The sequence below is a fragment of the Benincasa hispida genome, chromosome 12, assembly GCF_027475165.1.
Source record: "Benincasa hispida cultivar pf3 chromosome 12, pf3_genome.v1.1, whole genome shotgun sequence".
Classification (NCBI taxonomy): Eukaryota; Viridiplantae; Streptophyta; class Magnoliopsida; order Cucurbitales; family Cucurbitaceae; genus Benincasa; species Benincasa hispida.
Genome location: NC_143489.1, coordinates 24,044,400 through 24,058,930, shown reverse-complemented (window position 1 = coordinate 24,058,930; position 14,531 = coordinate 24,044,400). Strand labels below are relative to the sequence as shown.

The following is a 14,531-nucleotide window of genomic DNA, read 5'->3' as shown; positions in this document are numbered from 1 at the left end:
TCACATATTTTAGGTTAAAATTGTTATGATATTTGTCTTTATTTGAAGTTTGAAATAAATATCTTAGATATAATTGGTATTTAACATTTGAATTTTATGAGATTTTAGTTATTAATCATGTGTTGTATATAAATTTACATATTTTTAATTAAAAAAAAAATAAATTATAATCCAATAACCCAACCCTACCAACCCGAATTTTCGAGTTGATCCAAAAAAATACTTTCAACCCAACCTAACTCAACCCATGTATACCCCTAATTTTATCTAGTAAAAAAAGAAAAATAAAGATAAAATTATCACATATAAAAAAATTCAAACTATTTGCAAAAATAGCAAAAAGAATATCGATGGACGTTGATGGACTTCTATCGGCATCTATCACATAATATCAATCATAGCCTTCTATTACTTTTTATTATTGATAGACACTGATATATTTAAATATGCTTCTATCGATTGAATTTTATTATTTTGTGTAAATAGTTTTCACTTATTTTTCTATTTTTTAAATTACCACGGAAGAAATTTATTGGATAATTAGTTATTTTGTTCGTGAAACTAAATTAAACATATACGGAACTGGAAAAAGAAAAAAAAAAAAAAAAAAGATGCTTTTTGCAACTCTCTCACATATGTGTTATTTTCCTTTCAAAAATTAGATTGAAATTATATATTAAAAAAATGAAATGTTAAAAATTATTAAAAATTAATATAATAATTTTTTAATTCAACAAGTAATGGTCGAAATCATTGGTCTTTGAGATCGTAATTAATGTAGTTATTTACTAAAATAAAATACAAATTTACTTTATCCATATATTATATACGCTAAAAGATGCTTTCATTTATGTTTTTGAAAAACTAAAAATAAAAAAAATTGGAACAAAATTATAAATTGCATATAATTTTCATAAATTTTGAGAATGTCTATTTAAAATGAGTACTATATGCTTCTTTCTTTCTTTTAGGATTGAACCAAGATTATATCAATTACCATTAAGTTAAACTCACTTTAGATTATTTAAAAATTAAAAATTATTATTTTAATTACAATATTATAAATTGGCCTCTTAATTTCTGGTATTTGGTTGTTCTTTTAACTTTTTGAAAACATGTTCACTCATTCTTATCTCAATTAGGTCATTTGGTTTAAGGTTTTATAGATATTAAGGAATAAAAAATATATGGAAATAGGATGTCTTGAAATCAAATATAGTTCTTGGTTATGTATAGGATTGGGAATAGGATGTATAGAAACGTTTTATACTTTTTTATGCAATTATAAAGTATAAAATTAATAAAAAATAATTTTAATAATTAAGTTTTGTTTTTTAATTTATTTTTATTACGTCAAGTTATTAAATCAATTTCAAGCCATTAAAATTTAACTAAATTTACCAACTCACCCTCCAATTTAATATATTTATCATCGATTAAAATTTTTATATTGCACAATATTACCAAATTTTATTTAAAAAAATATTGATAATTTTTTTTTTGTCTCTTTGTTAATTGAAGAGCTAATTAGCTCATTGTTTAATGTCAATTATAAACCTTATATATATATATATATAAAAGAACTTGATATAAATTAATTGATTAAAATCATCAAACAATATTTTTAATTTTAAAAAATAATTATAATTATAGATTAAAACTAGAAGTACAAGTGTACAAGATTGTTTAGTTGAATAAATTAACTTATTTTATTATTAGTCGATTAATTAATATTTTTTAAAGACTAATTAATAATTTTAATAAATAATTTATGATGTTAATACATATTACCAATAAAAAGAGATTTAAGCAAATATAATTATAGTTAATTCATATATTTTTAAAAATATTATGGTTTTTCATATTAATTTAAAATAATAGAATAAATTATTATATTAGCATTGTTATTAATAAAATTGATTATATATGTCAATTATAGATTTAATTTAAACATATTTATAAAAATTAAATAAATTAACCAATATAAACAAAGAAAAAAAATGAACAAAATGAAAATAAAAAGTAAGAGAGAGAAAACACATTGGAAATAGAGATAACACACTTGGATGATTATGAAAAACAATGGGAATAAGAAATGCATTGGAATAAGATATTCTCATTTTCAAGGTTGAAAAACTTGTACAAAACATAGTGATAAAATATCATTTATCATTCCCACCTCTTATCTTCATTAACTAAACGAGAAAAGAAATATATTTTGCAAATTTTAATAAAAAAAACAAATTGAATTCCTTTATTCATTGTTTCTATATTTTTCTCAAACATGGATAGAGGTGTTGTTTAATTATCCGGGAGTTTGACTTTTTTTCTTTTTCAAGTTACCTTTCGATCAAAATTATAATGCCTAATAACTATGTTTAAATTGACAAGTTTGAGTAAGTCAACATGATTTTTAGAAAGGGATTAAAATGAATAGTATTTTTAGAGCTAATAATTAAGTGTATAGTAATATTTTTAAATAATTTAAAAAAAAACCTATTAATGATGTTTATCATTAATAGACTCTTATTAGATAAGGGTGATAGTCGGTTCGGTTTTGTCGATTTTGGGTCAACCAAGAATCAAACCAAACCAATAGGTTTTACAAAGAAGGGATCCAAACCAATGTCCAATAAATAACAAAACCAATTGATTTAATTTATTTGGATCATTTTATTATCGGCATGGTTATCGATTTTTGACATTTTCTCATTTTTAATTCCTTTTTCTTTTGAAGGGCCCCTTTTTGCTAATTTTAAATTAAAACTAGGTGAATTTCTTTCTTTCTTACTTTCTTTTTTTTTTTAAAAAAAATTGACATTTTGTTGTTTTGTTTCTTGCCACCTTTTAAAATAATTTTAAAAAAACATATATGTTATATAACAACTAGTCTTTTATCTGAATATCAAATACACTGCACCATATTAATTAAAATACTAAAAAAACACCTAAAGAGTTTATTTTCAATGGTATATATCATTAGTTCGACTTGGTATTGATTGGTTTTTCTGATAAAAAGATTGATACGATACATTTTGGTTTTCTCCAAATACAAACCAATATATCCAATTTTATATTAAAGAACCAAACCAAATCATTGGATCAGGTTTGGATTGATTTGGATTTTTTATTTTTCGATTTTTTGTTGTACTATTTATAGTCTATCACTAATAAATTATGAGGCTCATATCTAAATTTTACTATATTTACAAATTATTTTGGCCTTGTACTATATTTGCTAATGTTTTGAATTTGATTGCTATATTTTCAATGACTTCGTTTTCTAGTAAAGAAATTAAAATGATATAATGAATTAGAGTATTTTTAAAAAAGTATTTAATAAGAAAATCTATTTTTCAAGGGGATCTTCGAAAACAGAAAAACAAAAGAAACTATTTATACAAAATAGTAATATTTTAATATTCTTTGATAGAAAGTATAAGTCTATCATCAATAAGCATGGATAGAAGTCTATTAATTTTTTTTCCACTATTTATGTAAATAGTTTAACATTTTTTTTATTTGGAAAGATTTCCCTTTTATTAATCTAACCTTCACTATGTATATATAATAAAAACAAAACTTCATCAATTATTTTAGAGGAAAAAGTGGGAACATCAATGACTATCAATTTACCAAAATCCTATAACTGCTTGGAAATAATTTTTATTTTTGTAATTGGAATAAAGCGTTATAAAATATTCATATCATAGTATTTTCATAAAAAATTAATCACACCATTTAAACTCTATCATTTACTAGCATTTTTTTTTAAAAAGAAAAATCTACTAACATGTACATAAATAACAAGTTATTAGTAATCTTTCATCAAAATCACGATTTAAAATTCGGGTTCATCAAATCAGCATAACTTAATTGATTAAGGTATATATCATCGACGAAAAAGTTAGATAATCGTCGAACTAAAAACAATGAATCGTCCATTCAAATTTCAACCCTGTACAAAAAATAATATTTTATTCATGAGAAGACACAAACTTTATCTTCATAATAAGATCTCCACATATTTTTAAATTATCACATGCTTTGGATTCCAAACAGAAAAAAAAAAAAAAGGAAAACCCTAATCTCAATCAAATATTGCAAAATCTAAAGATCATAGTTTTAGAAATGAGTTAAAAGGTTTGATTTCAATAAATTGAAATGACCCATTTTTGAATAATTTTACCCAAAATGCCATCTCCCTCTTTTTGTCAATATGTCTCCACAATCACCACCAAAAATGGGCCTCAAAGAAACAGCATCAGCCATCAATGGCGGCAATTCTACCATTAAAATAGTAATTGGAGAAACCCCATTTCATATCACATGGACCCTCCTCCTGTTCCTTTGGCGTTTTCGTTCATTTTCTGATGTGGGTTTTCTTTTTCTCCTTCCATTTTTCTCTGTATATGATGTCAACTGCTCTCTTTTCACTAGTAAACAAAAAATCTCTTGCAGCTGAGACTTCGTTTTCGTTTCTCTTTTGTCAGTTTCATCAATCAATCAATGCAATCGACTGAGAATACGATTTTCTCTTTGTTTCGAGTTATGTTGATGGAGATTTCTATTTTTGGATCTTGAGAAAGCTTCTGGGAAGTTTGAAGTAAGAAGTAAATCTATAGCTAGGTTTTTTCTGTTCATATCCGTGCTTGTTTGACTACTGAGAAAATGAGGAGTATAATCTAGATTTCTGGTCATTCAGCTTTTGAGGGTGTTCTCGTTGTTTGAACTACTAAATGATATTGATTCACTTCAGTTTTCTCATTGTTTTGATTCATTTGTGCATCTTGAGCATGCTTTGCTGAAATTTGGTATATTGTTAATCTTTATGTTTCAACTCCTTTATTTCTTCTTCATTCTGTTTCTGAACTTGTTTGGCCACTGAGAAAATGGGAAGTAAAATTTTGAAGTTCATTTGGTTTTAATGCGTTTGTTTCTTACCATTTCTTTGCTTCATTTTTGCATCTCGAGCAAGTTTTGTTGAAGTTTGGGAGGTTGTTTGTGAGAAGTAAATCCTCTGCTACTCCTTCTGTTTCAGCTCCTATTTTCTCACTGTTGTTTCTGAATTGTTTGGCTACTGAGAAAATGAGAAGTAAAATATTAATTATTAGTCATATAAGCAGCGTTTGATATCCATTTGGTTCGTGAAAGTAAGTCTATAAACACTAATTCTACTTATTGGACTCTTTTGTTTTGTTGTCTACATTTTAGAAATGTTTTTAAAATTCAAGCTAAGTTTTAAAAACTAAAATTGGTAGTCTTTGAAATCTATTTTTGTTTTTAGAATTTGACTAAGAGTTTAAATAATCACTTAAAAGAAAGATGTAAACTATGCTCGAAGTTGTGAAAAGAAAAGCACAAATTTTAAAAACAAAAAAGGGCCTTAGCTTTTTGGAAAACTAGTAGTTATCCACTGCAACTTTTCTATTTCAACTTATTTATTTTTATTATTATTTTTTTCCCTATCAACACTTTGTTTTTCTTTGTTTTGTTGTATACTTCCTTAGTTGAATTTCAAAGAACGAAAAAGTGTAGTCTTCAATAACTTGTTTCCATACAAAGGCGGAAAAAATACTAAAAATTTTGTGGGAAAGCCAATATAAATTTTAAGAATGGAAAATGAAAAATGAAATTGTTATTGAACAGAGGCATTTCTTTTGTTCTTCTGATTGAACCAGTGATATGGATTCACTTTGGTTTTATATTTGCTTTTAGTCTGTAGATTTAGATGGCAATTTTTCGTCTTAAGCATGCTTTTCTCAAGCCTGGAAGACTAGCAGTTAATAGTAAATCCATTGCTGATCTTTTGTTTTCAATTCTTTTTTTCTCCTCCCATCCGTTTCTGTCAAATGAGAAGTAAAACCTTAAATGCAATTTCAGTCTTTTTATGTCACCACGTCTTGGTTTGATTTGTTCTTTTCATGCTATTTTTCTCTTTAATTGCGGAAACCGTGAAGATGCAGCCGGCAATTGAAGCAAAGAAAACTGTTAAATCATCCTCTTGGTGCTTATTCATTCTTGCTTAAAAAGCCTCAACTCTCAGTTTAAAATGAGCTTCAAAAGGGGCCTCGAGCTTGTCGTCTTCGTTTTCTCTGCAGTCTTCTGTTTTGCAGCGACTTTTTATCCGGTCATGTCAGAGCCAATCAAAGACAAGGAAGCTTTGCTTAATTTTATTAACAAGATGGATCATTCACACTCGCTCAATTGGAAGAAGAGCACTTCTTTGTGCAAAGAATGGATTGGGGTTCAATGCAACAATGCCGAATCTCAAGTTGTAGCTCTGCGATTGGCTGAAGTTGGCTTACATGGTTCGATCCCGATCAACACTCTCGGTCGACTATCGGGACTCGAAACTCTAAGTCTAGGATCGAATTACATATTAGGGCCTTTCCCTTCCGACTTCCAAAAACTGAGAAATCTCAACTCACTCTACTTGGAAAACAACAAGTTTTCCGGTCCATTGCCATTGGATTTCTCAGTATGGAAGAATCTCAACATCATTGATTTCTCCAACAATGCCTTCAATGGGAGCATCCCTCAATCTATTTCAAACACGACGCGGCTAACGACATTAAACCTTGCCAATAATTCACTCTCTGGTGAGATTCCAGACCTCCACCTTCCTATTTTGCAGGAGTTGGATCTTTCAAACAACTATCTCACAGGGAATGTTCCTCAGTCCCTTCAAAGATTTCCAAGTCGAGCATTCTCCGGTAACAACCTCGTCCATGGAAATGCCATTCCTCCAGTTCGTCCTGGGCCATCGCCCAATGCTCAACCATCAAAGAAAGGTACAACAACAATTGGTGAAGCAGCAATTTTGGGCATTATAATTGGAGGTTCTGCAATGGGGCTAGTAATAGCAGTCATTTTGATGGTTATGTGCTGTTCAAACAGAGGAGTAAAAGACAAGGCCTCATCAAAACTGGACAAACAAGATCTGTTTGTAAAGAAAAAGGGATCTGAGACACAAAGCAACAATCTCAAGTTTTTTCAAAGTCAGAGCCTTGAGTTTGACCTGGAGGACTTGTTGAGAGCATCTTCCGAGGTGCTCGGGAAGGGGACGTCTGGGACGACGTATAAGGCGACTTTAGAAGACGGTAATGCTGTGGCAGTGAAGAGGTTGAAGGAAGTGAGTGTTTCAAAGAAAGAATTTGAGCAGCAAATGGAGGTACTAGGGAGCATTGAACATGAAAATGTGTGTGGTTTAAAGGCATATTATTATTCAAAGGATGAGAAACTCATGGTTTTTGACTTTTACCAACATGGAAGTGTCTCTGCAATGTTGCACGGTATGTTCTTATCTTTCCCCTTTCAAGTTATACAACTTTAATTTCTAGTACAATGCAACTGATTTAGTTCCTTACATGAAATTAACTTAAATACCTGAAGAAAAACACTAATGCACTAGATTTGATTAGAAAGAACTTTGTGGTTAAGCGTGTTTGGGTAATTTTTTTTTTTCAATTTATTTGGTTGTGATCATTGATAAGTCTTCGACCTCTGAAAAGATCTAGATGTTGTTATCGTTGAATTGTTCTCACGGGAACAATAAAGATGAAGATTTATTGGATCAGAATTCAAGGTTGAAAAATCTAAATAGTAATTAAACTAAATAGACAACCATTTAGGGATAGGAATTGTAAAGCTTTAAATTCTAAAGTCTCATTTTGTAACTATTTTATTTTTAAAAATTAAGTCTATTTTTTCTCAATTTCTTATTCAGAAGTTGTATTCGGAGCGAAATTATAAAAATAATAACAAGTTTTTAAACACCATTTTTTTTTTTCAGTTTTCAAAATTGAGCTAAGAAACTAAAAACCAAAAATCCAAAGCCAAAACATTCAATTCTTGAAGTTCGAGGGTTGATTTGTGAATATGGAATTTTGTAGTTGCGAGAGAGAAACGGCAGTCTCCTCTAGACTGGGAAGCTCGACTCCGAATTGCCATTGGCGCCGCCAGAGGAATCGCTCGCATCCACTCTGAAAACTGCGGCAAACTCCTCGTACATGGAAACATCAAGGCCTCAAACATCTTCCTCAACTCCGACGGCTACGGTTGTGTCTCCGACGTCGGCGTCGCCGCTCTGATGAACCTCATGGCCCCGCCGGCCACCAGATCCGCTGGATACCGTGCTCCCGAACTCAAGGACTCTCGCAAAGCATCTCAAGCCTCTGATACTTACAGCTTCGGTGTCGTGCTTCTCGAGCTCCTCACTGGAAAGTTTCCACTGCATACGAAGGGAGGCAACGGCGGAGGCGGCGGCGATCAGATTATCCACTTAGTGCGGTGGGTGAACGCGGTGGTCCGAGAGGAGTGGACGGCGGAGGTGTTCGATGTGGAGCTTTTGAGGTATCCGAACATAGAGGAGGAGATGTTAGAGACGCTGCAGATTGCGCTATCTTGTGTAGGAAGAGTTCCGGATGATCGGCCGGCAATGGCGGATGTTGCAGCACGTTTGGAGGGAGTTCGCCGGGTGAGCGGCGTTGGAAACCAACCGCCGCCTCCGGCGTTGGAACGTGTAGCGGAGGATTTGATCCAGATTCAGGTGAATGTGGCTGAGGGTGACGGTGGAGGTCCGTCGAGATCCGATTGAGGAATTCGGTTTTGGTTGAAAGATCATTGGGATTGGAATCGAGTTGTTCGAAACTGGATGAACAAATTCAACCAGTGGATTTGTTTAGGTTAGTTTTTACTCGCTCTTCAAAATTTGCTCATTTGATTGGTTCCTTCGGGTTTTGGGTTTTGTTCTTCATCCTTTTTGTTTATAATAACAATAATTTAGTAGTTCCTGTAATTTATTATTTTCACTAAAAATGGGTTAAAATTTTGTTTTCATGTTATTTGATGTTTAGTATTTCAAAGTTTTCATTACTTACCCTATAAAAGATGTATGGTTTGATTCTCATCTCACGATGAACTTTAGAAGAACATCAATAAATTCTTAATCTTTGAATTTTTAAATTAATGTTTAAAAGGTTTTTGAACTCTAAAACATGTTTCTTCTTAAAGAGAAGATGAAGAGAAATAACTTTTATGGGAAAATTTATTGTCCTGTTAATAAAAATTTTCATACCTCCTCCCTTCTATGACCTGACATGTGTTATTATTATACATTTATTTACCATTTTTTTCATTAAAAAAAAAAAGAAGAAAATTCGAGTACAAATAGAGTGAGTTTTAAACTACATAGCTCATGATTACTAGCCAATTCAACTATACTTGATTTGGCTGTAACAAAACATTCCTACTATTACGTAGTAGACTTCATTTTTTTTCCCTTCAAGAGAAGTGAGGTGAGGAGGTCGGATTTTGTCCAAAAATAAAAATCATAGAGGTTCATTTATAGCACGAGAACATATAGGCCATCAACATAAAAAATTCTTCATTTACATCAAACTTATGGGTCTTTGTAGCAAGAGGTAGAATACCGAATCCCTAAGAAATTGTGAACTTTTGGAGCTCTTAGTATAAGAATTTAATAAGGTATAAAATAACGTTTTTTTAATAGTGGAACCCACCAAATCCTTGAGCCAAATAAGAGGTGAAGTTTACAACTCCGCTTCACTCACTCCAAACACCCTTCAAAGGGCTCATTCTAGACTTAGAACTAACTCGAACCAACACTCTTAACACAAAAATCATAACTATTTCTGATTCCTATACAGATTCAAATGGTTCAAGAATCTACAAATTCAAATTCCAAAGATCACGAGTCTAGTTTTGTACAATGAACAAATACAATAATCAATACTTCAAAACAACCACAAAATCATTCTAACTTTGCATTCAAATACAGAAATACAACTTTTCAATTTGATCTGATGCAAAATGACCAAGCAGTATACTGGCTAACAAATCTTTATCTTCTAAAAGAAGATGAAGATCAAGCTGCTTCCATCAGATACTGACCGATATAGCAATTATAAATCACTCCTGCTTCCTCAATATTCTTGTTTTCACACCACCTGTATATTATGGAGCAAGGCAAAAAAAAACTTAAGAATTTGATCAAAAGAGATTACATTCCTACTCTAAAAGAGAGTATTCATACCTTCGACTTCCTCAAATTGAACTTCTTTAATCAGTTCACCTCCTGCATTGTATACAAACCTAAAGAAAGGGGTACCACAAATTTAGGGGAAAAAAAAAGAAGCACAACTATCCCTCATTACACTAAAACTCAACAAGAAGAAACAAATCGATTTGTGAATAAAGAACTATTATGGGTATCTAAAATGGCAACTAAATCAGTTCAGAGAATAATGAGCCTCTAAAACCAGTCATAGAACTCTCCTTGTTGAAGGCAAAATGGAAAATTTTACAATTATGCTTGAAGTTCAACATTCTAAACAATCTCGTTCTCATCTCATGCAGCCTCTTTTCATCACCATTTGTTCAAAGCTCAAGTAAATGGCAAAAGCTCATTAACTGTTTTATTCAGTTCAAAATGGGAGCAATAAATAGAGAAGATAATGTCAATTACCTGTTGGAGAATACAACCTCAAGTTCATAATCAGAGGAACTCTTAAAGGCTTCAACCAAGACTGTTACAATCTCCGTTTTCCGAGTACTTGCCATCAGTATATCATATTCAGTTGGAATTACAATTGTAAAAAAGTTATCGCTTAGTTCGCTTAAACATATCTTATCTACAGCAGCCAGGGCAATCCTCCTTTTAAGGGTATCAGTTTCTGGGTCAATGATATAGATGGCAAACTCTGTTATTAAAAGAATCCGCCTTTTCATCTTCCCGGAAGCAGTGAACTTCAAAACTTTATCTGCAAAAAGCACACTCTGCTCACCTGCAGGGATAAAGAACATGGTAGAACTTGGTTATGGAGTATGAGATAGAATGCAAAAGAAGACGTGCATGAATAGCTGCTACAGCCGTAACACAAACCATAATATTCTGCAAGAGTAGGGACTGTTGGAAGAAACTTTAACACCCTTGGACGACTCACAGAGTTAAACCAAATAAATCAAATCTCATAGGCCACAATTGATAACCATTTGGTTTTGGATTTTTAGTTTTTAGCTTTCGCAAAATTAAGTTTACAAACACCACTTCCATCTATGAGTTTCTCCGTTTTGTTATCTACTTTATAACAATGTTTTAAAGCTATTCCAAGTTTGTTTTATTTTTGAAATCTAGCTAAGGATTGAAATGTTTCTCTTAAGGGAGGTGAAAACCATAGTAAAGAAATTGAGAGGAAATAAACACGATTTCCAAAAACGATAATGCAATCAAAGGTGCCCTTGCTAAATCCATACAACAAAATAAATCCAACAAAATACAGCCCAGCAAAAGCTCTCATATTTTCACCCCACTAAACATTCATCCAAAATACTTAATAGCCAAAGCTTAAAGGATTTCCGTTCATTCACAAATTCAAAAAGGAAACTACACAATACAAAAAGAAAACATCAATCTTAGGAATTACACAATACACGGTGCCCAAATAGATAACAATTTTAAACATGCTAAAGCAAGCATTTCCCCCTTATTATCACCCGATCATCATAAAGTACACCAAGAGAACGAAGGGTTATTATCCATTAAGAAAGTAACAGATTCGCAATTCTCGATATGGAAAACTATCATCGACATACAATTTCACAAATAAGGAAGAAAAAAGTAGAATCGATCAACTAAATTTACAAATTCCAGAAACGAAATACATTGATACGAAGGCGAATTACCAAAGCAAAAGAAAAAACTCAACGCGGTAGGTACAAATTTAACCTTGTTTTTGCAGGATTTTCATCAAGAATTGATTCGAGGGCACATCGATGTAATCCCCCTTGTAATCACGATGAAGAGAAGCTTTCCGACGGACCTTGATGCCCATAAAGGGCTCCTGACCTTCAGTCACATTCCCATCGGAGGGTCGCAATTTCAATCCTTGCACATCGTCGTCGGTTCCGGCGATGTCCGGTTGTTCCACAGCTCCGGCAGCCGGTGATCGGTCGTCGATGAGGACCCGCCTCCGGGATCTGGAGTCCATTGTTATCGTTCAAAGTTGAGACTAAGCGAGAAAGAAAAGGGGTTTCTTTCTCGGAGCCTCGACTTCTAAACGAGAAATTGTCGTTACTGCCCCCATGGTGAATTGAAGCAATTTTTGTAATAATTTTTTTTTCCCGTTAATCCAATCTGAACATAGATCGGTAGATAAACCATTTTATTTCAACTCGATTATACAAAATACTCTTGAATTTATTCATAAAGATGAATTATGTCTCTATAATTATACGATCTTTTTCTCTATAATTGTTGTACTAAAAAAAAGATATCAATTATATCTTTACATTTTTAACCTTTAAATTTTGAAATTTCAAATTTATTCCAAAAGAAAAAAAAAACTATTAAAGAGTTTTTTTCTCTCGTCTTTAAATCTCAAATGTCATGTCAATTTTCATTATTTCTTTTAACAGAAAAAATATTTTTGGAATACTTTCAAAATTTAAAGATAAAAAACCAACAATTTTTAAGTTTATGAATATAATTGAAAACTATATAAAATTTTTATATGTGATTGTTTTCTTTTTTATATATATAATTTAACATTTTATTTAATATATGTTAGAAAGGAAAAAATCGAAAAGCAATAAAATTGCATCAAAATTATTAAATATGAAAATTTGAAATGTGGTTTCGCACGCACTAAATAGATGTCACACAAGACATCCTAGCAGTGATAAAGACAATAATTAAGTAACAAATAGTAAATCAAACATGAACACAAAAGTTTGTAAGTTAGTTCGGTGATCAACCACCTATATGTCTGGGAGGCAGTATGCCCAAAAAAGATAATTCACCAATATATAAAAGTAAAAAAATTACAATATTGTACTTAACTGTGAATAGTGAAGATTACAATGATACACATAGAATCCAACTCAATTAATCACCTAGGCCTCCCTAGATGTGAGACTCTCTCTCACTTGAAAATAGGCTCCCTTAAGTATACGAATATCAGTGCGATAACACTTAGGCTCCCCCTAAGCATGTGAGACCCCCTCTCACTTGGATATATATTTCCTTCTACTTGTGAACTCCTTTCACGTGTGGACTTAGATTCCTTCTAAGTATTGAGAACTCCCTTATGGTTGAATAATAGCTCAGACTCCCCCTGAGTATAGAGAAACCCCTTCTCGATCAACTTTATCTTAGGCCCCCCTAAAACCAAACAAGCATTTGTGATTATGGAAATGCTCATTGTAAGAGCAAGTGAAAAACATGCCACCACAAATAAAGAACAAAGCATTCTTCTTTAATTCAATGAAAAAGAGTAGGTATTTTGTAAAACTCACACAATAAACTTACAAAATAATATGTGCGACAACCCTAGTACAAGAACTTCTTGGACTTAAATAGCACAGTGGAAAGATGAAAATTATCTCCACAAATAATCGAAGAAGCACCAAAAAGGAAAAATTCCAAAAAGAATATTATGCAGAATAAGTTAAATAAGGAAAGAAATATTCTGCAGAGTTGGCAATTGGAAGAACAACCTTTGAGACAACTACCCATAGAGACAAAACCAAAGACAACTTCTAAACAGTCCAAGAAGCAAAAATTAGGGGTCTTAAACAAATATATATAGCCAATATCATAAATCTAACAAAATGAGAAGTGAAAAAAATAGAAGTCCTTGGTGATTCATATTAGGACACCGATCAATTTAACTAAAATGAAGTGACACTTTTGTTTCTTCTGCTGTGGGGATTCTGATTTAAGAGGAACAATATAATCTTTAGAGTTATAAAAAGAATTAAAGTGAACATGATTAGAGTCGGATAAGTTCAATTCCCGCTTCTTAAACATCAAGTACTAAGATTTAGTTTGAGATTGTGGTCAATGGCGGATCCAAAAATCTATGTTAAGTGGCACAACACATGTGTATATAAGATTAAATGGAAAAATAGTTTTTTATCCCTCATCATGGAATTCAACCTTTTTATCCATTTTTACCTTTCAGTTTTATTTTCATTTGATCTTTAAATTTTAAAATTTTATATTTTTAAGCTTGGTTTTTTCACAAAATATACACATTTTATCCATAGTGTTAATATATATTTTTAATTTATAAGAGTTATAAATTATTATTTTTCACTGATTTTCCATTACAATTAAAATTAATTATAAAACTTTCCATCATAATTATTTTAAATTAATTTATTAAAAGTTAACTTTAAACATAAAAGTGAGCACTAGCAGGCATTTGGGGTAAAAATGTAAAATAATGAAACCCAAAAATCAAAAGAATACTAAATTCAAAATTTAAAATAAAAATGTAACATTTTAAAATATATAGACTAAATAGAAATTAAACTAAAATATGAAAGCGAGGTTTCAATTTTATGTTTCCTAAGTTTATAACATTTTAAAATTTAACATCTTTGAAATTGAAAACTTAAGTTTTAATTAGAATCAAAATTAAATTTTATGTTTGTTAATTTTTAAAATGTGTAAATGTGTCTTCAAAAAACATTAATATCTTTTCTTTAAAAAAATCAATAATAAA

The 14,531-nt window shown here is 30.9% G+C and overlaps 2 protein-coding genes across 8 annotated transcripts; one reads left to right on the top strand and one right to left on the bottom strand.

The window, feature by feature from the left end:
- Positions 1-4,162: 4,162 nt before the first annotated feature.
- On the top strand, positions 4,163-12,251 carry LOC120067084 (putative inactive receptor kinase At4g23740). 7 transcript variants are annotated; one of them, XM_039018481.2, is made up of 4 exons: positions 4,163-4,375; positions 4,494-4,606; positions 5,961-7,295; positions 7,896-8,846. In XM_039018481.2, the coding sequence occupies exons 3-4, from the start codon at positions 6,053-6,055 to the stop codon at positions 8,597-8,599; spliced, it is 1,947 nt and encodes a 648-aa protein (XP_038874409.1). In that variant the 5' UTR covers positions 4,163-4,375; positions 4,494-4,606; positions 5,961-6,052; the 3' UTR covers positions 8,600-8,846. The 7 variants fall into 7 exon arrangements, 6 of the variants coding, with proteins under 6 accessions (XP_038874409.1, XP_090164327.1, XP_038874408.1 ...); XM_090308201.1 differs by having other exon boundaries at positions 4,239-4,375; positions 5,967-7,295; XR_005478925.2 differs by lacking the exon at positions 4,163-4,375 and adding an exon at positions 10,381-12,251 and having other exon boundaries at positions 4,418-4,606; positions 7,896-8,687.
- On the bottom strand, positions 9,633-12,011 carry LOC120067085 (myosin heavy chain-like protein). The gene is made up of 4 exons (XM_039018484.2): positions 11,750-12,011; positions 10,490-10,808; positions 10,058-10,116; positions 9,633-9,971 (listed from the first exon to the last, which is right to left on the bottom strand). Exons 1-4 carry the CDS (start codon positions 12,009-12,011, stop codon positions 9,934-9,936), a joined length of 678 nt encoding a protein of 225 aa, XP_038874412.1. The 3' UTR covers positions 9,633-9,933.
- Positions 12,252-14,531: the final 2,280 nt, after the last annotated feature.